Genomic DNA, 27,059 nt, shown 5'->3' with positions numbered 1-27,059 from the left:
AGATAGAAAAACCTCATTTTTTGGACCTGACTTTTTTTTTACCCAAAATTTGCCTGTGGTCCGAATCTGATTTTGTGTCCAGATTTTAGACTTTTTGGTCTCAGATCTTAAGGAAAACCGGTATGAATTGCAAACAGACAGACGAGCCCTTGCAAAAAGTAGGATAAGATGGGCATTTGGAATAAAGAGTGGTCTCCATACAAAAATAATGGCTCCGTTTAGCAAAAAGAAAGAAAAAGAAAAAAGTCCAACTTTTACCCTTCTGCTCATGCGTGAGTCAAATAGCCAATGAAAATCAATGTTTCTAACACTACCAGGCAGTATGTTATTGAAAGATGACCAGGAATTTGGTGTTTTCGAGTCTATTCAGAAACAGCTTTCAAAATGTGTTTCCTACTCGATCTTTAGGCAAAAATGACAAAAAGATCCAGGGATTAATGTGTTAACAGTCAGGGTCCCCACATATATAACAACTATGGTACATTATGTTTTTTTGTTTTGTAAGAAATATACAGTAGCAATAACCAAATTTGTTGGGGCATGTGTTCCTAAAATTCTGTCAAGAATTCCAAATTCATACAGATTTAAAACTGGATGAAAGACTAAAAAGCCATTTTTTAAAAGAATGTCTTCAGATATCCCTTGTTGATCGAGAGACAAAACTCCTATGTCCATTTAGTCCCGATAACCAAAACATAGATGCTGGGCTAGCAAACTTTCATGTAATTAACCCATGTGCAAATCTATGACTAGAAGTGGCAAAAATGGATTGGTACCAAATAAAAAGAGAATTTATTCACAAAAATATATAATGTTCCTCTTTAATTTCATGCTATTAACTCTTCCAATCAAAACTTGCCCTATTCACTGGGTGCAAACAAACTTACCACAGAACACACGGGGTGACTTTCACAAGCCGCAAGCAGATTTACATTCCTTCGCTCATTTCCCGGACCACCCTGCAATTCAAAAACAATATATGCCAATAAAACTCTTGTAAAGAACTGTTGAAAGGTCTTGCTTTGTACTTTTGACCATATTTATAAACCTTTGACATGCCTCAGCCAGGGTTCAAACCTGCACCCGCATCTGGAGTGGATGCTCTAACCACTTAGACTAATGGAGCGGTCTGCACTTTCTTAATTGTGAGTTCAATACAGGGTTGATGAATAACACTAATATGAATAATTAACAAACTGATTGTCTGTCATTTTGATGATCATTAATTATAACAACTATCAGAACAAGAGGTCCATGTGGGCCTGATATCACTCACATTAGTGGTGTCGATAGTAGCAATACATCAATGGATTGTGATATTTTATGCTATTATAGTACATTTTTGCTAATTATTCGATAAAGACAAGACAGAAGATGTTAAAAATTATCTCCTTGACTTGTTAAAAAAAGATCCCATAACTAAATGCTTTCCCTAGGGTCTAAACTATACAGATTTCATCATCAATCCCTCATTAACACTTGTGGTTTGTGCCTCTATGTATCAGGACTTGATACCTACCTTTAGAACAAAATATGTGATGCCTAGAACAAAATGAAGAAAAGAAAAAGACACTAACAACAAGAATTAACTTTTCTTATTATAATTTTAGACTCATGAGGACCTGATCACATAAAACAGCACCATTCAAATTTAAAAGAAATGCATGTTACTTAGGTGTCACGTATGCCTGAAGCAGTAGCCTAAAGTCAGCTTGCTGTCAATTAATATCAGCTTAAAACAAGAGTGCAATAAAACATCATTGCTGGGTTTGAAAAAAATTTCTTTTATAAATAATTCCAGATTTTTTTAAATAACTCATTTGTGAGGAAATCAATTATTCATCGAAGGATAATATTAACACTAAAGTAGCAGCATTAATCCAGAACAGCAAATGATAATTTTCTGGTACAATTAACAAGTAGGTATATCAGTGGTTTTTTTTCACAAATTGCTGTATCTGCCCTGAATGTTTTTATACTGAATTGCACAAATATACCACCATGTTTATTTTGGAGAAAAAATGTCTGGCAAGAGCCATTAGAGTTTCAGCATCTCTCATAGTAGGGTAAGAATAAAACCTGCTGTAGGTAAACCATCTGCCAAATTTTATATTGATTTTACCTATTTTACTGTACCCTTAAGCTATAGAGAGGTTGTTGTTGTTGTTGTTGTTGTATGGTTTAACGCCATTTTTCAGCACAAGATAGGCTATACATGGCAGCCAGTATTAATGGTGGAGGAAGAACCTGGGAATACCCCGGAAAGAACCACCGACCCACGAGAAGCTACTGGCAAGCTTTCTCACATACCCACATTAGCAGAATCTGAGACTCAAACCCATGCAGACAGAGGTGAGAAGGCAGTGATCGGTAATGGAGAGCGCTTTAGACCACTTGGCCACTCGTGGCCCCCTCTATAGTGAGGTAACAGTCTAAGTGCATAAGAAACAAACATCTTACCAATATTACAGAACCAGTCTAAGACAATGATAATGAAAGGTTATGAGGAAGCACAGTCTAACTGTATTTCTGTCTCACGAGGGAACAAGTACATCCAACCAGATGCAAGATTACCTCACTAATATGCATCGTAGTTAGACTTATACAATGTCATTATAACATAAAACTATTTAATAAGCATGATAACCATCTGACCAGAAACACAGTTGCCAGATCACTGACAAACTCAGATTATCAGATGCATGGCAACATCAGATACAATTAGTCCAAATTGGTCATAAAATATCCGATGCAAGACCACCTGATAAATATATGCATAGGTCTAGGTTACAATAAAAAATTGTTCAACATCTTGATAATATCAACCAGATCTAAAGGCTGATTGAAATTGGATCAGAAATATGGATTCCAGAGTGGTAACAAAAAATTCTTGGCAAATGGATGATACAGGATGCACAAATGCCATATGATGCACAAGATGCATAGGTTTACTTGGTCTTATATTATCTCACCTGTTTCATTGCACCAACATACCTGACCTGCAAAATCTTTAACATTTGAATTAAGTAATCTTGATAGTTATCGTATATACTCACTTATAAGAAGAGTCCAACAGCAAACTACAAAGACCAAGATGTGTCTGTGCATAATGCACCAGCAGGTCTGGGTCTGTGCAGTTTGTTAGGGATAATCAGTGGAACAAACAACACAGACCCTGATCTGCGGGCACAATATGCTACTGCAGAAGATCTTTGTTACTTTCAGCTTTACTCGGCTTATAAATGAGTATATACAATTGAAACATATGATAGTGAGGTCAGGTCATCCAATTCATATGTAGATAACTTAGTAGAGGATACCACAAACAGTGGATGGCAGGTGCCACATACCTTTGCACATGCCAGCTGAAGGATCAAACCTGGGAATGCAGTGGTTCAAAGTATGTACTATACAATCCATATTATACAATATAAATTTTCAAAGAGTATTAACTTTCTATTTAAAAACTTTGGAAATGTACAAGCTATACAGCACTTGGCTGTGCACTGGACATGCATAATCAAGGGTTGTGAGTTTTATTTCTATACCAACACTGGTCAATCCTGGTCAGCTACCACAGTGTACCTTAGAAAAGGTACTTCCCTCTGCATGATGTAGTCAAATGAAGTTCCATAAAAATACCAACAAACCAACTAATATACTACAGATGAATAATACATTCAAAACTCTAATGCATGTAACCTCTACTACCATATGTACTCACTTATGAGTCCAAATGCAAATGCACAGACCCTGATCTGCCAGTGCATAATGTGCCAGCAGGTCTGGGTCTGTGCAGTTTGTGAGGAGTAATAAGCAGAACAAACAACAGATCCTGATCTGCTATGGCAGCTCTATGGCAGATCACAATCTTTGCAATTTGACCTGACTTATAAGCAAGTATGTATGGTAAATAAAACCTGACTGTTAAATGAGTCACTCAAGACAGAACAAATTATTAATGTAAAGTCTATTATTGACCTGTATAATTTTTTTATTTGCTAATAACACCATAGATAACATGTAGTATATACATGACCTAGTGACCTACATTTTGAAAAAGCTGTGGTATTTGAACAAGAAATTGTCTGTAATAAAATGCAGAGTAATAAAAATGGAAAAGGTAGCTAATCTGTCGGGTTTTAGTGTTATGGCAAAGCAACACAAGTGCCTTATTTTGTGCCAAGGCTACTTAAGTGAATTGCCTTGCCCAAGGGCATACTATGGTAGCTGACTAGAGCTAACCCACTAGCAGAATTCCAACCTGCACCACTTTTGGCCAGTTGACCATATGCTATTCCCTAAACCAGCACTTCTCCTGCCTCCATTATTTGCCTCTTGCCAGATGCAGGAAAGTTCCTGCTGTTGTGGTAGATTTAACACCATTTTTCAGCACATGATGGGCTATACTTGGCAGCCATTATAACTGGTGGAAAAAGACCCAGGGAAAACCACAGTGAAAACCACTTACCCAAGGCAAGCTACTGACAAGCTTTCTCTCAGACACACACTCAGGCCAATTAGCCAGAGACTCGAACCAACATGGACAGAGTTTATATGGCAGTGACCAGTAAATGTGAGCGCTTTAGACCAGTCTCAACCAACTGAGGTCCCAAACACAAGTCACCGAGGCATAAAATATGAGTCATAATGAATTGCTTATCAAGATTCATCCCCTCACCATGTTTTTACAGGATATTACACACATACAAAAGATGTGCAGTCATGGACTAAACGCAAAAAGCTCAGCTTAGGCCAGTAAAATGTTGAGCCAGTAACAGTTGCCTTTTTACAGGTATGGTTCTAACATAGAGGTAGATATGTGTGTGTGTCTGTCTGTATGGTGTGCATGCGTGTTTGTGTGTGTAAGATTGAGATTTTGACTTTCATGAATTCAGGTTTAACAGTAGAAAAAATAAACAAACCAAAAGAAACAATTTCAAAAGTTACAAACGTACATTGTATATGCATAGCTAGCCCCTATGCCTTATAATATAATAATTCACCCTTAGGGATGTAGGTGCTCTGAACTTACTTCAAACTAATGCCTACTACATAGGAAGAAAGAATGGCCAATATGCAACAAAGCTGTATGCATATAGGGTATAATATACATTTTATATGTAGAGATGTCAACATTGATGCTAGGGAAGTACCACGACTCCTATTCTTTGGGGAGGTGAGCTAACAAGACAAACTGACATTTCATTTGTGTGGATATCCTGTTTTGCTTCAATTTCCTGTGGAAAACTGGCAATCTCTAACATTCCTTGAAATCCCTATTCTAGGAGGCATACAAAACAAAAAAGAAAATTCTATTTAGGAAGCATATGCTTGTTTAAGATAATGCAGTTCGTAATTTAATTTACAAGCTCTATCTTCCTACGACATACTGACTGCAACTTTTATCTAATGATAAGCTCTGTTTATACAAATTATGCAGCACTGGCAAACCTATACACACAGATAAATGTTCTAAGAGAAAGTTTTCATAGGTATAAATCATGGAGCATGTGAAGTAGTTTTAGATCACAAATTCCATTGATAACCTATCCTTCATTTTGCATAATACATGCATGTGCAAATATTATTCAGCATTAGTCAACGCTTTGAGGAGGTATTTGCAGATACATTTGGTTCTTGGTTCTATTGTGAAGATTTCTAACTGAATATTTTCCCCGAGGTTATATGTGACTTGTGCGAGCTTAATTTTCCACAACTATACATTAGAGCACCTACAAAAAATTTACACAGGGATATTATTTAAGGTAATTGGAAATCTATGGGGTAGGGGATTTCAAATTTTCAAACAGTACTAAAACAGATTTGGAAATCATATATAAATTTTAATGTAGTACAGTCACCATGCATTGGATGCATGCTTTGTAACACACAGCATGACCATGCAGCCTCTGAATGGGGATAATAATAAAAAGTTTGACTGGAATAAGAAAATGTATAGCTTTTTATTGACAGCATTCATAATATGCCTTACAGCTCAGCGAAAATAATTGAAAACAATATGGATGGACACCAAGTCAAATATGCTGATTCACGGTCAGTCCCACAAGAACATTAACAATATTGTACTTGTTGGGGGTTGAAGCTTGGTTTTTTGGGGGGAGGGGGGTCCACAGATTTCAGGGCCTACTGTGGCACCTGATAACCCCCCTTCCCATCACAAATCCATTTAAAGATAACCTTTTAACCCTATAGCTAGCTGGCATGGATATAAAATAAAGCCACTTGGGAACAGACTAATGAAGCTTTGGGGAGGCCTGGGATTTTCTTTCAACCAGGGTAATTTTCTTTTCTTTTCTCTCATTATAATTTTTTCTTTCAATTAATATGATGGATAGAATAAGTTTCTTTTTATAAAAATCTGAGCAAGCATAATTTTTTCTAAAGCTATACAAGTATATGGAAGTCACAAATTTATCCTCCCAAAAATCCCAGGTCTGCCCTGAAAATCAAATGGTTAGTCCCTTGAAGATTCAATACTGGACTGATTGATTGACTTGTGTTTGAAGGCACATCAGCACATGCAAGTCTATTAGTGAAGCAATGGGAGAATAAAGTGCCTTGCCAAAAGACACATTGTCATGTCCCGCTTTGCCAGTTAATCATACTGACCACTATAATAGAAGGGAGTTGCCATTATTTGCTTTCAAGATCAGATGGAATGTTCTTATGTCAAATATTAAAATAATTAGAACCATCAAAAATGGTGATAGGACCATTAATGTCAAGGGTCAAAAGAACTGCCTATGTCTAAAAGGGACATATAATATGTTCCCACACACTGTTCAAATTAATATTGATGCACAAAGGAACTGTCAAGTAAACTAAAGCTAGATGCAACTTTTAGAATTTGGTGTAACAATCAAAAACATAACTTACAGCAATAAATGCAGCAAGCATTAGCTAGTTTTAGACTGAATTTAACTAAACAGAACGCAGTTCTCATAAAATGATGCCTGGTTTTCTGTTTTTGTTTTTAACTTGATAGACCATTGGTAATTAACCTGTCAGTGAACCAGCCACATGCAATGGATTTGAGTGATCTGCAGGCTTACATTTTTGAACCAGTTTTAATTATCAATCAATGTCAAGTGTGATCCAGGACCCATAGACTTACTTGTCCTTTAACATTCACCTAATCAGTGCCAGAGTGTCTTGTTATACAAAGTTGGAACAATTTTCAATCCTATGTAATACATAATTATCAGTAATAGAACAAACCAATTCACACTTTCCAATGCATAGTTGTGCCCATTTGCAAAATTTGTCCTGAATTTTGCAATGTGACAAAAAAAGGAGGACCAAGTGGGCATAAGATCACTGATCTACTTTGTAGACCCTGGTCAAGTCTCCGGTGTAAAGATGTTTCCTATAAAAGTGATTAAGACCATTTCAAAATGCTATTTACACTGTTGTTTTACAAATACACTGGTTACATTGAGCAATTAACTCCTTTCCTATGACCAACATGTATGCCATTACATGCATATGCCTTGCCTCCACAGTCACTGATAAATCCTCTTGTAAACAAGCACCACTATCCACCATAATGGATATACATCCTCTTGGTGATTATGTGCCTTAGACTTCAATGATGCATAGATCCACATGCCAAGTTTTCTCGCAAACCCAACACTCAAACCCATGCAGAGGTGATATGTTGTTCATCTATAAAGACAAGCGCCTATCATGACTCTGCTTCCTGGGGCACCCCCAAACTGGTTTTGTAAATATTACCAACAACAACTTCAGAACTAGCAGAAAATAATGACCAATTAAACATTTAAAAATAAGTACCTGTCCAAATTTGATATAACCTTGCATAAAATAATTGCAGACAAATTTTACAGTTATTATTAGTCTGCTTTCTGTTTAGCTCATGGATTTTCTTATCAATCTTGTGGAAGTATGTAACATATAAAAATATTGCAGACAAAAGGTATTTATAGCTTTTACATACGCATGGTTTTAGCATATAAATCAGTCAATTCTAATGAAATATTTTTTCAAAAACAGCCCATATCCCCCAAATCAACAGCTAAATATTTTAGCATTTGAATCTCTCAGAATCAGGCTATGGTAGTCTTCATCCAAACCAGTTCCAGCAATGACCTTGGTATCTAGCCAGTGCAGTTTGTCATTAAAGCAGCAGTGGAACTTAACAACTTAATCCGTACTAATTTCAGACATCTAAATTTGCTTAAGTCAGTCAAGCATATCAGGGAAATCATGTCAAGTCTCTGCTTTTCGACTTGCAACATCTATGTTTTATCTCACATTTACATTTTTTGAACATAACTGAAAGGTCTAGAACCCAGAATGCCACAGAAACATTCCCATTACCATATTACCATATTTGCCGGCCTACAAGACAATACATTTTTACCAGAAAATCGTAACTTTGTCTTTATACTCAGAATCAACTTATATATGGATTGAGTCATCCAAATCGCTTTATCATATTTTTCATATGGAAAATAATTCTCCAAGAGTACACAAAATAAAGTGCAAAATATATTATATTTTGGGGAAGAGATCGTGTATGAACAAATATAGGATCCCACTGAGTATTTTAAACAATTACATAATCGTCAGTATTAAAAATTAACATAGATCAGATGTAACTGCACTAAAGCAGCATGCATTTGGAACGTACGCTGTTTGTAATATATGTTTTTTAAATTTAATTACATGTATGTGCATTAGAAGTTACAAGATAGAAGATGAATAAAGACAAAGACCTATTCCATCACAATTTTCTTCTTGCACCTTAAATAATCAAATAATCTGTATGCTCCATTGAGAGAGAGAGAGATAGACAGACAGACAGAAATGTCTTCATAATTTTTGTTTCCACTTCCATTATTACAAGAATCACATGGCTTTGTAGTGCGTTTGTGTGTGATTTGGATTTTTAACGCAGCTTGAACAATCTTTCAGTCATATTGCTACGATGTCTGCAGTGTGACAGTTTATAATGATGTCTATAGCACTGGGCATCATGCTGCAGACATGCAGCATGATGTCCAACCCAGTCACATTTTCCTGACACCAGGCCAACCAGTCCTAATGATAACCTCTTAATATTGAGCACCAAGCGAGGCAGCTGTTAGTATCATTTTTGTAAGAGTTTGGTATGACTGGGATGGGGATCGAACCAACGAACTTCCGCTTCCAAGACGGGCTTTATAGTCGTATTTACATGCTAATTAAATATGCTATGGCTGTATTCAGTCATTGCAAGATAACACCTGTTTGAGGTCAAGATTCTGCAGACCTGATCAGGTTAGCAAGGCTACCAATAGGGAAATGACGTTACCCATGAATATTATGAAGACTACCATATAGTTAAAGGAGATGCCAGGTAGTTACTATTCTAAATTTCTCAGCCAGTGACATTTTGTACCTTGCACATGGAACCAACAGCAATTTAAAGTACATCTAGCATGAGCAAAAATCAAAAACAGTTGCCGCCAAAGCACAGTAAGAGTACATGCACTTTAAACAAAATCATAATTGTTGGGAATGGAGAGGTCATTATACTTGTAAAGAGAATTAGACAGCATGCAAAATGGTCATTCTTGGGATTTAACCTAATGGAGACTAAATGGCTATAACTATTGTGAATATTTAAACCCTGAAGGAGTATAGTATGCATTTTCATAGTTTACATTTACTGTTCCATTTATTAATGTTTTCTCTCTTTGACAAAAGCTTCAGCAACACAGGGGCAACAAGTTAAAAAAAGAACAAAAGAACTGAACTCGAACTCTCATATATAGGACCATGTTTGATTTTGATCACAAGGTGCAAAAAGAATACATATGCATCCTTCTCTCTGTATCTCACTTACCCTCCCCACCCCCCAGAAAATGTATTTTAATATTAAGGATGCAATTTCACTATTTATGGTAATCTGAAATAGCATACAGTGATACTTTTAATAATTATGAAACCGAAAGTTATTATAATTTAATTCCATAACAGCATCGTAAGTTTTATCCTATCTGTAACTCAATAAATTTTTGGGTCAGTGTCATTATATGTAGCTAAAAGTACACAATACATTTAAAATACTTCTTGTAAAATAAATTAGGTACTTACATTTAATGATCCTGACTGGAAAGGTTACTGAGTTACAGGTAGGATAAAATTCATCATGCTGTGTGGAACGAAATGCAAAACACAATCCGAGGTGTTGATCTAACCTTGTCTTATACTCAGCATCGACTTATATAATGATGAAGGATAAAAAATTTGCCAAAATTGCTGATTCGACTTATACTCTGCATCGATTTATAGGTCAGCAAATACAATAAGTTTGATCAATTTAAAATATCAACTCTATAAGTCTGTCAAACCCTATCATGAACCTAATACCTACTGAATGCCAACTCCATTGTTGTCAAACATGCCAGGCATTACATTTTACATAGGTCAGCACCAGAAAGCATAAGGTCAGTCATCTAAATGACTAGGGCATAACCGATTAGCATTTTTCTACTGATTTCTGATTCCGGATTTTGGGCATGAAATTTTTCCGATTCCAGATACGATTCAATTAATCGGAAATGCTAAATTAAAAGGTTTTTCAAATTAACTTTTTAAACCGTGTTACACACGTTTTGCATATCACACCGATGTCACAAGGGGAAGGATATGGCAGGACTATAGCAAAATGCAACGAACTTCAAAGCCACAGTGCCGACCCATTCTTTGTTCAACAATTAGTTGATCTTGCCGCCAGGCTTTAATTTTCCCGCCTTAATCATTTATGTCGGCAAGCGGCCAGTTCCATCCTGTACTTTATTCAACAATTAGTTGATCTTGCCGCCATGCTTTAATGTCGCGGTCAAACAAAAATAAAACAGGCTTTTGTTTGGTCCTATAAAGTTGGCCTCTTGCGGCGACTTAAATAAAAGCAATGAAATCTGATCGATTCTTGCATTTTCCAAAGTGATCGGTGATTGAAACAAGTTTATTGTGCTGTGAAAGTTTCCTTATTAACTTTATTTATATTTACGATTGTAAGAATCATTTTCTTTTAATACGTCATTAGCATGTGTCAATGTATTCAATATTATGCCTTCATTATTGAGGATGTTGACATAAACGGGTAGGACTGTATTATATATTTTAATAAATTTAAATCTTTCGGTCTAACTCAAGTATTATCGTTTCACCCCGTTGTGTTGACCATATTGGACTTTTCTGACTTCTTATTTAACTTTATTAACACACTATCGAATGACACGCAGTGTTAGACACGGTGCTATAGAAATTCAACTTTATTATTTTTATTATCCGAATCGGTCGTTCCTGCCTTGTCCGACTCCGATTAATCGGAAGTTCATACTATCCGGTGGAATCTGATTTCCGGATCAAAAGTCGGTTATGCCCTATAAATGACTGTCACCATATTTCACAAACAAATTCAAAGCTTTATAACTTTTCAAACAATTTTTTTAATTTCATTTACAGTAACCACCAAAATATTAACAATAATTCACATGGGTTAAGGTCAACATTAATACTCTGATTTATTAATATATATATATACAGTATTATGGTTACCATATGACCTCTTCCCCCCCCCCCCCCCGCCCCAACTGCCCTCCTTAATGATCTTTATATCAGTATACAAATAGTGATACAGGTAACTCACTCTCTGAAGCGTCCACTTTTTAAAATTTATTCACACAGGGTTACCATATTTTAACAATGTTCAATGTAAATATCATGATTTATTTATGTACTATATGAGTGAATAGGCGTGGCTATCTGCTCTGGGTTAGATCATCTTAGTCAGTTCATTTTGGAAATGGCCTAAGGCTAGGTTGCTTTCTCTCAAGGCCGATTCAATGCTGTGAGTTGTTTGTTTTTCAGAATTTGTTTCTATTTTTAGTAGTAGCAGCCATCATGTAGCCAGATTTGCATCATTTGTACGTAATTTGAGATCTTCAATCTATTATGGTCTCTGTCAAATTTTGCTGAGAGGCTTTTGAGAATTCAGGAAAGATTTTTGTACTTTTAGTAATGGCTGCCAAATCTGATGGAAACTCAAAATCCTTTTTCACATACAAGAAAGCCATCATGTCAAGATGATTTCTGTCAAATTTAGTCAAATTTTGTTTAGTGACTTTTGAGAAGTTTAATATCTTTTAAGACCCAAAATAATTTTACACCAGAAATTTGCCAGTTATCAGAAACAGACTTTTGTTCCAAGATTTTAGATGTTTTGACCTGTGATCAAAGACAGACTGGTCTGAACTGCACACAGATAAGTGAACCTTTGCAAAAAGTAGGATAAGTTGGGGGTTGGGAGTATAAGAAGTGGACAGGTGTCAAAAATGAACGGTTCAATAAGCAAATAAAAATAATTACAAAAAAAAACTCCAACTTACACCCTAATCTGCACATGTGCAAGCCAAACAGCCTTTGAAAAAATGATGTTTCTAGCACAACTAGGCATCAGTCTACATGCAAAACTTGGACGTATTCAAAATTAACCTCCAAAATGCATTTCCTACCCCCATTTCAGGCAAAAATAACAAAAGTCTCTGAGGCCGAATGAGTTAGTGTTGATTTTCTGAAAAAATGCAGCTTTTATAATGAATGGGTACAAATCTATGCATGCCCAATTTTTTCTTTTCAATAACTCATGGACTTAAGACACAGAGATTGGGATGATATGAAACTCATCCAACCCATACCTCCTAAAGAACCTTACCAAAAAAGTTCAGGCAATGCATTTTAATTACGGTAAGTAGGAACCCATTGTCAAGCAAAGATTTATCCCAGGAAAATAATCACACACAGCATGACTTAGCATATGCCAAGTTTCTTTCCATCCAAGATATGGTCTTATCTGCAGGTCTGTTCAATGAATGAATGAATGAGGATTCATCTATTCTGTCTCAAGTGTGCTTTGTGTAACTGGTAATGCTAAGTTCACACCTGGACCAAAATCTTCATGCTAATGTATTGTAAGTGACAATGAAAAGGAAGAGCTAAATAATGCCCCTCCTTGGAGCAGTGACAGCCAATATGACATTATTATGAAATCTTGCCAAATACACAGATATTCCATTTACTGAACAAACTCCTCACACAATTTACCACATGTACTCGCTTATAAATCCATCTGCAAACTGCGCATACCCAGATCTGCCATCATATAATGCACAGGCAGATCTGAGTCTGTGCAATTTGTTAGTAGTAATCAGTGGAACAAACAACATATACGGCAGATCAGGATCTATTTTTGTTTTTAGTCGGCGAAACAAGCAGTATCTTCTCATAGAGCTTTGTTGTTGTTGTTGTGGAGTTTAACACCATATTTCAGCACACGATAGGCTATGCATGGCGGCCAGTATTAATGGTGGAGGAAGAACCCTGGAAAACGCCAGGAAGAACCACCAACCCACGAAAAGCTACTGGCAAGCTTTCTCACATACCCACATTGGCCGAGCCTTGGACTTGAACCCAAGCAGACAGAGGTGAGATGGCAGTGATCCGGAATGGTGAGCGCTTTAGACCACTCAGCCACTAGGGCCCCCATCCTTTGACTGTATGTACAGTTTGTTCACTCAGTGAAATATCATCATACTTGGCACGATTTCATAAAGTCGTTCATATGATTCCAATCATCAATTGGAGTATCAATTTTCTTGCAAAACAAGAGTACTGCAAAAAGCACATTATTTACTTACCCCATGCTTAACAACCTTCAATTCAGAAAGTACATTTGTGTGCAGAAGCAACTTTTCTTCGTATCATAGTGATGATGACCTTTGATGTTTTGACCCTAAAATCAATATTTTACGCAGACCCTTGACCAATGTAGAAACTCTTGTTGAAGATCTGATGATTTTAACTTGTATATGATACAGTTTAACTTGCCTTAGCAGTCACCTCCACATGGTCAACATCATAATGAATCTTTCCTTGGCACTATTTTCATTTAGGACCAACTAGAAAAGTCCTTCAGTTTAAACTCCATGTTGATATGACCATGATCCATTTAGGGGTAGTGAGAACAAGATTTTCAAGATGGCTGTTGCAGTTGCTTCTGCCCAATGCCATTTTCATTTTTTTAGACCCCACTAGTCTATGGGATGAATGTGTTTGTAAAATTTCATAGCAATCCTCCAAGTTGTTTAGGAGGATTAACGAAAACAAACTTGTAGCAATGGAAGAGACAAAAGATCACCCCATTAGCGCTTCTCATCTTGACCAGCAGAGCTAAAAAAAATAATGTTATTGCGTGGAACCATATTTTTCTTAAGTTAATGTGACCTTGACCTGTGGCATTTTGAACTCCAAAATTGATTTATTTCTTTCTTTTACCCAGTACAAGACAACCACAAGATTTGGTGATGACATTTTGTGGAGAACTTGCGTTTTTGTGAATTTTTGTGTTGGTAACGATTGAAAAGATGAACATCATTCATAATGTAAGATACTCCACCTTATCCAGCAAAAAGAAAAAAAAAAATATTTGTTTAAAATCGATTATGAAAAATCATAACCAAATGATTGGTTCTTTAACTTTCCGACCAATCTTGACTTAAGTAGATTAATCTTCACCCAACTAGTTTAAGATATTACAGCTGGACAATTATTTCATTCATCAGCAAAAAAAGTATTTCACAAAGACCAATCCTAAAGGTCTAAAAAAAATACAATATAACCTGGAGAACACTTTCCAGAGCATATTCATTTTCACAAGTCAAAGCCGTTATAGAAGTGTACTTTTTGTATTTTGCAGTGCCTCGCTTTCAAAAGGACAAAGAAACCATTTTCATGCTAAAACTCCCCCACCGAGATCTATTCTGGGCTCAGATTATAGGTACAAGGTGATCAGCCATGTAATTACCATATATGTGACCTTATAAGGCAAGCCAAACACCAAACTGCCAGACCCAGATCTGCATGTGTATAATGAAGCAGCAGAATTGGATCCATGCAATTTGTAAGGAGTAATCTGTAGAAGAAAACAACACAGACCCTGATCTACAGGCTCATTATGTTATGGCAGATCAGGATCTTTATTATTTGCTTTTAGATTCTACTTATAAAAGAGTATATATTGTATGTAAGAATTGTTCCTTTCTGTATTCTTCCAGGGTGAAAAAAATAATGTTTTCTTGCTGTAAAGTAAATTGTGAATGCCCAAGACAGAGGGGCTGTTTAGAGAAGAATCAATGTTCCTGAAGTTTCTTATTACAAGAACTGCACAAACTAAAGCTGATATTAGAGAAATATCAATAATTACATACTGTAAACAGCGCTCCAAGTTTAAAATAAAATGGTTGCATTTGCAACTAAAAATCCTGAATTTTCACCAGAAGGCAAACATAAGAATCATTAAAGTAGCAACTAGAAAACAACATCAATAGGTTCTGATTACATATATGGACAGAGGTCCCACTTATGACAGACCACCACTTTTTAAAGGTTCTGATTACATATATGGACAGAGGTCCCACTTATGACAGACCACCACTTTTTAAAGGTTCTGATTACATATATGGACAGAGGTCCCACTTAATGACAGACCACCACTTTTTAAAGGTTTAATTTGCACTTTTTAAGGTTTAATACATAATAATAACAAGTCATATGCCTTCAAATAAACACAACAGAAACTGCAAATTTAAATTAATTCTATACAAGACAAGATTTATCCCAGGATACCATATGATGATTACAAATATATAATATCAATATTTTGGCACTTCAAGAAGCAATTTAATTATTGTTACTTCTCAGAACTTAATAAAAACGTTACCACTTTCAAAGTTTGCAAACTGAGATTTTACTTCATCCTGTAAACATGTTTTCATTTGGTTTGGTTTGGTTTTGTACCTTATGGTACAGCAACACAAGCAGGTTATTTAGATGCAAAGGCAACTGAGGGAAAGTTCCTTGCCCAAAGATGGACCATGGTAGCTGACCCAGGCTGGTCGGATGATAGGATTAAAACATACACCCTTCTTTTTTTGTCACCTCTCATTGAGATTTCAAAATGAATTTGGTTTCAATATCAGTAGATTCACAATAATGTACGAGCTTATGGGATGGCTGGCACAGGTCCAGCATGCTAACACCACTGAAATGCTAGTGCTGCTCCCTTAAACATGTAGTTGTAAAGTTGAGGTTCATCACCAATAACATTAGTGACCACTGTGGTGTGAACATGTGCAAGTACTCTCTACCTGTACATTTAATGGGATTTGTTTCAAAATAGCTTTCAAATGTTTTGGTTTGTGTTTGTGATTTGGATTTTTAACACAGCTTTTAAAAAAAGTCATATTTCTACGTTGTCTGCAGTGTGGCAGCTTTCATTGATGTCTTGCCACAGCCATGTAGTATCATGTCCAACCCAGTCTCATTATTCTGTCACCAGGCCGACCAGTCACAACACTAACTTCTTAATGCTGAGCGCCAAACGAGGCAGCTGTTAGTACCATTTGTATACGTCTTTGGTGTGACATGGCCGGGGGTCGAACCTACGACCTCCTGCATCCAAGACGGACACTCTAATAACCAAGCCACCGGAGTGGTCTTTGGTCTTGGTCATTTTTAGTGAAGTTTTAGAAAGTTAGTTTAACTTATTAGCAATTACCATAATGTAATCAAGGTATTCCAATCAGTCAAAATTAATTACAATGTATAGTTTCTGTGCAGTGGTCAGTTGAGGTCTTATGGCTCAAATACATGGTGTAATGACCATGTGCAGCCACATCGCCGGATATAAAAAATAGTATATTGTAACTGTTTTGTCATCAGTCTACCTCTTTTATAAGGGCTGAGTTTCAAAGTAAAAGGTGTACACATAAAAAAAGAATGACTACTATACCAAGCTTAATGGTAAAAATATTTAGCACACACAATTTAATTCAATGCAGAATTATATTCTAACTATAAGGCTGCCAGATTCCTACTTTAAGCTATCATCTTTAGACTGGTTTGGATTACAGTCTATTTAAAGTAACCAGTCCAAAACATTACCTATGCAATCAACCTCATTTAAATGTGCAGATCCAGCAAAATATACATGGAGACAAAAACATAATATAGAGCCACCAGTAAAATATGAGTCAGTCTCATTTCCATAAATCAGACTTCTCATCATGTTTTTGAAATGACCAGCTAGAAACTAAAGTACATTGCTTGCGTATATCAGTCAGTGCAACAATATAACAAAAACATTTTTTTACAGTATTAAGGTAGATAGCTTATCTGAAAATATGCACATTAATTTAGCCTACGGCTGGATTATAATGAGAAGATTGATAAATGTGGATATGACTAAGATTTTAATAATATAAGCTATCAGAAGAAGAAAATGAACATTAGGTGCCCATATCCATGAATCTGAGGCCAGGCAATATACAGTGAGGTGATTTAGAAAAACTTTACATAGTGAATTTTAATGGTTTTCCTGTCAGTGAGGCAGAATGTTTAAATGTCTGTCAGAGAAATCCAAGTATATTATTAAAAGGAACTTTATGCTTTTTTATACCTACCTGTTAGAGATCCAGGTATATTATTTAAATATTATAATATTATTATTTATATTATTAAAAATAACCTCATGTTTTTTTTATAGCCTATCCGTCAAGTCCAACTGCAAACTGCAGAGACCCAAATTAGCCCTTGCACAATATGACTTACAAGCAAGTGTATATGATACTCTTGAAAATTTGCCATGAAGAACAATTCCATTTGTAATCTCTTCCACTAATTGCCCACTCAATGGATTTTTTTGTTCCCGATGTCCAAAAGATCAAATCATTAGAACTTGCCAGCCAAAATATTGAAATAGCCCTAAATATGGGCCCTTAATAGCTGTATAATTACTGGACTAAATCAGACAATGATTTCATGTACATTAAAACATTTGCATATAATAAGCAAATCAAGTAATTTCATGAAACATTTCACACATATCAGGAACATCTTATAAAATGTACATGCCTACTGTCTCCAGACAAAAAACGCCTCACCAATATTCTTCTTTGCAAATAATGCGAGTTACTAAGCAGTCTGGGGGCCCCCAGATAGCCAAGTATTCTAAAGGTCTTGCCCTTATCATCACTGCCATCTCACCCATGTCAGCATGGGTTTGAGTCACAGGCTTGGTCAATGTGGGTATGTGAGAAAGCTGTCAGTAGATTGCCGTTAAGTTGGTGGTTCTTACCAGGGTTTCCCCAGGTTATTCCTCAACCAATAGGGCCACCATCTACAGCCTCTCTTGTGCTAAGAAATGGCATTAAACCCAAAACAACAACAGTAACAACTAAGCATTCTTGTTTTGTTTAACCCATTTTTCTTCAAGACAAGTTCTGCATATACACTGGATCCTGTGAATGACCTCCGGACAAGCTGGAGACCTAATGTTCTGTAACAGATCTTTAGGCTAAGTGCAATTTTTGTATTTCACACTACTGACAAAGACAAAAGAGCACTACCAGGCAGAAAAACTAATAAGATCCACAAATCAAAGTCAGGCAAATACCTTGAGACAAGTGCCACCTAAACAGAGTGGTTTCATGTTCCATCTAGAAAACAATATGTGTTTCAAACTATGCTTTTTTAATGACCCAGCCTGGGCTTTGTGAAATGATAGCTCTATTGAGCTGTCCCCTGTCAATGCACTTGCCATTGTTCTTTGTCATTCTAGTAAAGGAATTATAATCAAATTAGTGGTCTGACATTCAGTGACAAAGTCACAAAACCATAATGGGATATGCAATATGAGTATAAAGGAAATGGCTTACTGTTGTTATAGCCTATATTAATGTATGTAGACTATGTTACTAACTTTTTTTTTTTTTAGTGATTCACCTTTTTACAAGCATAAATATGAATGTTGTCTAAGTTTCCTCTGTTGTGGAAAACATTTTATTATTTAACTAATACTGCCCATTTACAGTAAAAGTATGGCAGAACTTAAAAAACCACCCCTTTCGCCAATAAATACTGTTTGCCCAATACAGGTGGTCTCTTACAACAGGTCACAAAGTTATACAAGCAATAAATCACTGCAAAAAGGATCTGGGCCCTCAAGACAGGTCTTTTCTCATAGCACTGGACTTTTATGAAAGTTTTTACTGTAATAGTTGTAAAATGATTTCCAATACTGACAAAAACAAGTCTAAAAATGTGCACATTCGATTAATGTAAAACTAACAAGTCACGTTCTGGTTTGGCACTGCCAGTTTGAAATGACATTACTTTCCTGGTGGGGCCCCGAGTGGCCGAGTGGTCTAAAGTGCTCTCCATTACGGATCACTGCCATCTCACCTCTGTCTGCATGGGTTCGAGTCTAGGATTCGGCCAATGTGGGTATGTGAGAAAGCTTGCCAGTAGCTTCTCGTGGGTCAGTGGTTCTTCCTGGGGTTTTCCAGGGTTCTTCCTCCACCATTAATACTGGCCGCCATGCATAGCCTATCATGTGCTGAAAAATGGCGTTAAACCCAACAACAACAACATACTTTCTAGCTTTAAGAACACATAAGCATAGCCATGTAATCAACCCCATCTTTTAATCAGTCTAATCAATAAGCCATTTGGCACATTCCAAAATGCAATGGTAACATCTTGATGAAAAATACTCAATCTGAGATTGGAAATTTGTGGTTTGCATGGTCTGAAAATATCCCACAAAAGTTTACAGAACATAAAATTTCAAGTCATGAAATATAGGTCACAGAGACTTCTTTTCGCAATAAGGATGCAAAACTTGTCAGGACGCAAGATCTCACTGTTTCAAGATTCCTGGTGGTACAGTATGCTGTTACATATATCTGATTTAATTCATATTTATTTTAATTTAATTGTTTGAATTTTAAAAATTTTATTCTATTATATGCTATTATAATGTAAATTTGTTCACTGGAGATGATATTTTTCCAGTAAATCGGTTGACCTGAATCATTCTTTTTGTAAACACTAGGTGTTGATCTAAATCCTGACCTTGTTTCAGAATTTGTAGTAACCTTCATAAACAAGTTCTATTTTATTTTGAAATGATTGGCTTTTGTCAGGGTCATTTTTGGTGTGCGTGACTTAAACACAATCACATGACACACACCTTTCGATTTTGCAATTTTCATTTTTCCAGTACAGTGCATCTGTTAGTTTTAATAGAGATGCGTAGAGAGAGAGAGAGATTTGTCAGTTTTGGGCTGATGTCAAGCTATTTTGTTGTAGCCAGTTTTTAAGTTATAATTTTTTTCAGATCCATTGGATTTCAAAAGGATTAATTTTTTTTTCTTCTCTGGAAATATTTTGAGGAGTGCTCATACAGAAATTTTGGAAAGACATTGCTTACAAATTTAATTTGGATTTCCAATACAGGAGTGTCATTATTTGTATTTCTACAAGGAACTGTAAAAAAAGAAGTGAGACAGACAGGAAAGAGAGAAAGAAAAACAAATGCATTTACAAGTGGAAGAAAGAGAGGAAGAAAGACAAATGGAATTACAAAAACATCAAATGCATTTACAATTGGAGAGAGAAAAGGAAGACAGGGAATATCAATGTAAAATGAAAGAAATGGAACTGGCAAGTGAAAAACACATTCATAATTTAAATTCAAATTTAAGTTTTGATCTTGCAAAGAGCATTAGGTTAGTGCTCCCTTTCAGAGAAAGACAAGAAGACAAATATTTTTATGTTTTGAAAAAGTTACTGAAAATTTGAAATGGCCAAGGGAGCACTGAACTCAGTTATTACAACGTGTACTCACTGGTAAGGCTAGTGATATTTACAATTCACTGTCGGTTGACCAAAGTGGTGACTATTATACAGTTAAAGTACCTCAGGGCAGAATAATTTCAGACACTCTATTCAGCATAAAATTTCCAAGCTAAGACTGGCACCACCTTTCTGAATGCTATCCCCTGGATATGGGTGTACCTCAGGGCTGAATACTGTCAGTCACTCTGTTCACCATAAAATTTGCAATTTAAAGAAGGTAACAAATTACAAGTTCACTTCCACCAACAACGATTTTTCTAAAAGTTTGTCTTATTCCTGTTGTAGTGAAGACCACATTTTGTAGGACTTACTTTTGATTGCAAACTAACCTTCCTTCCATACATTTGTACTTGATCTTCATAACAAATGAAAATAAACAAACTGGATTTAATACAGGTTGTGGTAAATACAGGTTGTGGTGCAGATCAGAAGGACTTGCTCTGGTTATACAGGACCTAAGATCTACACTTGACAATGGTGCTTGTAAACTTTACCTGCAGATGCTTGATCCAATAAACATTCTGTGACTTAGACCTTACCTGGGTTAATTTATAATTCCTTTTTTCAGCAAGCCTCTATGCTGACACCACAATTTCAATTAACTCATGATCACTTTATCTCAGACCAACAAAACTGCCTCTTCTCTGTATTCCCAATCTTCAAAATCCATCTAATCCCACACATGATGCAGCCTTTGTGCCAAATTCCAAGCATGTGTGCTCAGAAAGCAAATCATGCAAAAAATCAAAATCTTTCTCACTTGAAAACAGTAAAAATCAATGTTCCAAAATTAAAAAGCTATGTGAAAGTAAGACCTAAATTTTCCGCTTATTTGTATTAACTTGCAAGGAAACCCGTGTGGCCAAGTGGTCTAAAGTGCTCGCCTTAACTGATCTTTCCTGTCCATGTGGGTTCGAGCATGAGTATGTGAGAAAGCTTCCCAGTAACTTCCCGTGGGCAATTGGTTCTTACCAGGGTTTTCCCCGGTCATTACTCCACAAATGATACTGGCTGCCAAGTATAGCCTATCATGTGCAGCAAAATGGCACTAAACCCACAAGAACCAACTTATTTCTTTTTATTTCTAGCCAAGCCAAAGACAGAAGAATAAAATTACTTAAGAAATCATGATCCACAACTGACTAATTACTTTTATATCAGGCAATGCATTAAACTGGGGGGGGGGGAGTCACCAAATTCTCATTCTGGATAGCTCTGGGACAATTGTTTTTAGTGAATTTTTATTTTGCAAACTTTGCTGCAAGAAAAATAAAAATTATGTTTATGTATTCTTTCAGCCACAAGATACACAGTAAATATGGTATATGCTTTTCTATGTGCCAACTAAGACTTCAGTACGTAATTTTTCCTGTTACTTTAAGCCCATAATAATTCTCAATGACAGTGAAACCAGCCATATTGATGAGTATGCCCTGAGCATGTCTTTTTCATTCAAGTGTTGTACTCATTCTTTTTTAAGTAAGATAATTATCTTGTTGATTGAACCACTCTGGCTGCTTAAATGGTTAGAGCTTATGCCTCAGATACAGGTGGTCGCAGGTTCGAACCCCGGCTGAGTCATACCAAAGCCTTATAACAGCTGCTTTGCTGCTCAGCATTAAGAGGTTAGTGTTAATGCTGGTATCAAGCTAATGTTCACAGGTGTGACATGATGTTACATGTCTGCAGCATGGTGCGGGAGTGTTAGATATCACTATAAACTGTCACACTGCAGATGTCATAGCAATATGACTGAAAATGGTTAAAGCTACATTAAAAATACAAATCATACATACACACACATATACATCTTGTTGATCAGTGTACCATCATAACTATACAGTAGTTGCAACCAAAAACAATTGAATCCAGGGAGTGCAAAATTCATTTTATTCAAATCTTATCAAGAGCTCTAAGAGCTCTGTGTAAACAGCCAAAAATACTTTAAAAGTTATCCAGTAACAAGAACTCAAAGCAGTAAAATTATATTGATATGTTAGAAAGAAGAGTATGCAAAAAATTTAACACTGATTTAATAGTGTCTGACGCAATTCTGCATTGCTATGCTGCTGTTATTCTATACTTCAAAATGATATGGGTGGATCCTAAATGAAACCTCTTATGCTTTTTTTTCAAAAATGAAACTTTGTAGACCACACAAATTTTTTCTGATGTATTTATGAACTAAAAAAATAAAGTCTGCAATAATGTGTACCATAGATCCACTAAAGACACATGACAGACGTCCATGTTACACCCTGAGGATTGATTCTTCTGTGCACATTTACCTTAAACAAATTCCCATACCCTATAAATTAACTTTTACTCCTTTGGGGAAAAATGATATTGAAACATCTTTCATAGGTAAAGCTTGTATATCAAATTGCAGATGAATGCCTATGTTTATTTGCTAACTCTGGTCCACTTCTGTCATCTAGAGAAACATGACTGATAGTTACCATTACAATGGTTGAACCTGGTAGCACATCAAATACCGTATATGCCCACATAACTATCACCACAAGCAAACAATGTAGACCCAGTCCTGTGACTCTATCAAGCCTTTGCAGATCAGAGTTTATGACAGTCATTTGAAATAAAAAATTGAACAAACAGCACCAAACCTGATCTACCACAATTGATAGGCTTTGTCTATGTTCTTTAATGTTGATATGATGCTATACGAAGGTAAATACTGGATTAGGTATTCAGTCCAATACATCTGTTTGTAACCTCACATAGGACAAGCTTCCTGTAGCCATCACCCAATTAAAATTGGTTTTCACTACAAAACTTGTCCTACTTTTTTCTCATTTTTACCCCAAAGTGATGCAAATTAAATCCACAAGGTCCAATGAGATATCCAGCTGCTTACATTACTTGAATGGAATTATCGTAACCTGTAATCTATTCATCATAGCCCATCGCAGGAGTCATTTATAAACCATTGGATTGGCAATACCAGCAGTGACACAGCATAAAGCTGGTTGAATAAGCTGTCTCTCCAAGCGTGAACATTTTCTCTCTCCCCCCCCCCATGACAAGAATATCTCATGATTTCAAGAAGCTCTAATTGTGTGCTTTCCTCACCCAGAGATAAAACTTAACTAAGAAAATAATGTTTCCACTCCCCAAAATAATATTTATGATTTATTTGAAATTGGGAAACAAGAGTTGTTGATTAATTTGCTGACAGATTGACAGGTGTTACGGGTATACAGTGAAACATGAAACTGCAACCTGCAAATTTTGCTTTGGAATATTTATAAATGGCCCAATATGTTATTTTGCTAACATGAAGAACCTTGTATGCATAAACCAAAAACAAAACCATATAACTGGATTAAATATATACTGATTTAGGGTTTCAGGTGGAGGGCCCCCTCAAAGGCAATAAAGGAGCTTATGCCTCAAAGAAAACATGAAAATTTCTAAATCCTACAGATCCCTAATTTGTACAATTTACTCCAATAAAATCTCTTTCCAATAAGTCTCCTTTTCCCCTTGCCAAACACAGGGACAGACTACAATGTAGAAACATCATTAAAATTAAATGAATAAAAACAAGGCCTTGTGAAATATGGTTTGCATGTACAATATCTACGTATGCCCAAATACTATGACATACGACTTTTAAACCCCAGTCAGATGTATGACTAAGTGTAAAGAAAAATCTTCAAAAACAGCTGTATAATCTATTAACACACATACAGATAGCATAAGGATGGATAAAAAGGTACAACCCTACATAGTATGCTTATGTATGGACTTGATACAGCCCTAGATAGCATGCTTATGTATGGACTTGACACATCTCATATAGTATGCTTATACACTGTACAAACCTACAAAGCATGCTATATACACTATATAGACTAGGAACAACCCCACATAGCATGCTTACACACTGTATGGACTTGGTACAACCCTGCATAGTATGCTTATGTATGGACTTGACACATCCCATATAGTATGCTTATTATACACTGTACAAACCTACAAAGCATGTTATATACACTATATGGACTAGGAACAACCCTACATAGCATGCTTACACACTGTATGGACTTGGTACAACCCTACATAGTATGCTTACGTATGGACTTAATACAACCCATATAGTATGTTTATACACTGTACAAACCTACAAAGCATGTTATATACACTATATGGACTAGGAACAACCCTACATAGCATGCTTACACACTGTATGGACTTGGTACAACCCTACATAGTATGCTTATGTATGGACTTAATACAACCCATATAGTATGCTTATACACTGTACAAACCTACAAAGCATGCTATATACACTATATGGACTAGGAACAACCCTACATAGCATGCTTACACACTGTATGGACTTGGTACAACCCTACATAGTATGCTTATGTATGGACTTAATACAACCCATATAGTATGCTTATACACTGTACAAACCTACAAAGCATGTTATATACACTATATGGACTAGGAACAACCCTACATAGCATGCTTACACACTGTATGGACTTGGTACAACCCTACATAGTATGCTTATGTATGGACTTAATACAACCCATATAGCATGCTTATACACTGTACAAACCTACAAAGCATGCTATATACACTATATGGACTAGGAACAACCCTACATAGCATGCTTACACACTGTATGGACTTGGTATAACCCTACATAGTATGCTTATACACTGTATAAACCTACAAAGCATGCTATATACACTATATGGACTAGGAACAACCCTACATAGCATGCTTACACACTGTATGTACAACCCTACACAGTATGCTTATGAATGGACTTAATACAGCCCTACATAGCATGCTTATTAACTGAATGGACCTGGTACAACCCTATGCATTGTTTATGACTGGACTTGATACAACCCTACATAGTAAGCTTGTACAATGCATGGACTTAATACAACCCTAATTAGTATACCTATACAATGTAAGGACTCAATACAACCCTACAACACTGTATGGACTTGGTACAACCCTACATACATTGATTATACACTGGACTTGGTACAAGCATGCTTATACATTGTATGGACTTGGTACAGCCTACACTGCATGCTCATACACTGTATAGACTAAATTGTACAACCCTACCCAGTATGCTTATACACTGTATGGACTTGGTACAGCCTACATTGCATGCTCATACACTGTATGGACTAAATTGTACAACCCTACCCAGTATGCTTATACACTGTATGGACTTGGTACAACATTACATAGCATGCTTTAACTTGTATGGACCCGGTACAACCCTATATAGTATGCTTATACATTGTATGGACTTGGTACAACCCTACATATAATGCTTATACAATGTAGGCTTGATACAAACCCTACTGCATATGCTTATATCCTCTATGGATTTGGTACAAACCTCAGTATGTGTATACACTGTACTGACTTTATGGAACTATACAAAGTGTACTTATAAACTATATGGACTCTGTACAACACTCTTTAGTATGCATATACATTATAAGAACTTCACACGTTCCTACGGTACATAATATGCATATACACTGTTTGGACTTATTACAACCATATATAGTGTGGATACACACTGTATAGACTTGGTACAGCCCTGCATATCATGCTTATGCACTGCAAAGACTTGGTACAACCATATATGGTATTCATATACACTGTATGGATTTGGTACAACCATACATAGTGTGGATACACACTGTATAGACTTGGTACAGCCCTGCATATTATGCTTATGCACTGCAAAGACTTGGTACAACCATATATGGTATTCATATACACTGTATGGATTTGGTACAACCATACATAGTGTGGATACACACTGTATAGACTTGGTACAGCCCTGCATATTATGCTTATGCACTGCAAAGACTTGGTACAACCATATATGGTATTCATATACACTGTATGGATTTGGTACAACCATACATAGTGTGGATACACACTGTATAGACTTGGTACAGCCCTGCATATTATGCTTATGCACTGCAAAGACTTGGTACAACCATATAAGGTATTAATATACACTATGGATTTGGTACAACCATACATAGTGTGGATACAAACTATATGGACTTGGTACCACCATAGTGTGGATATATCCCGTATGGACTTGGTACAGCCATACACAGTGTGGATACAGACTGTATGTACCTGGTAACCATATTGTTCCAAAGGACCCTTGACATACATGACAAACATCTTATTAAAATTCTGGCCTTCAGCAACAACAAAAACAGAAACACAAAAAAAAAGAC

The 27,059-nt window shown here is 36.1% G+C and overlaps 1 protein-coding gene across 1 annotated transcript in view; it reads right to left on the bottom strand.

The window, feature by feature from the left end:
- LOC149799453 (anosmin-1-like) overlaps positions 1 to 27,059 on the bottom strand; it is a 153,733-nt gene that overhangs the window by 110,939 nt on the left and 15,735 nt on the right. Inside the window, exon 2 of the mRNA XM_089958197.1 lies at positions 888 to 959. Within this exon, the coding sequence (XP_089814323.1) occupies positions 888 to 959 (72 nt within the window). The remainder of the gene's footprint in view (positions 1 to 887; positions 960 to 27,059) is intronic.

Source organism: Sinohyriopsis cumingii, chromosome 5 (genome assembly GCF_028554795.1).
Source record: "Sinohyriopsis cumingii isolate HCF-2022 chromosome 5, ASM2855479v2, whole genome shotgun sequence".
NCBI classification, from domain to species: domain Eukaryota; kingdom Metazoa; phylum Mollusca; class Bivalvia; order Unionida; family Unionidae; genus Sinohyriopsis; species Sinohyriopsis cumingii.
This window is presented reverse-complemented; position numbering and strand designations above follow the sequence as displayed.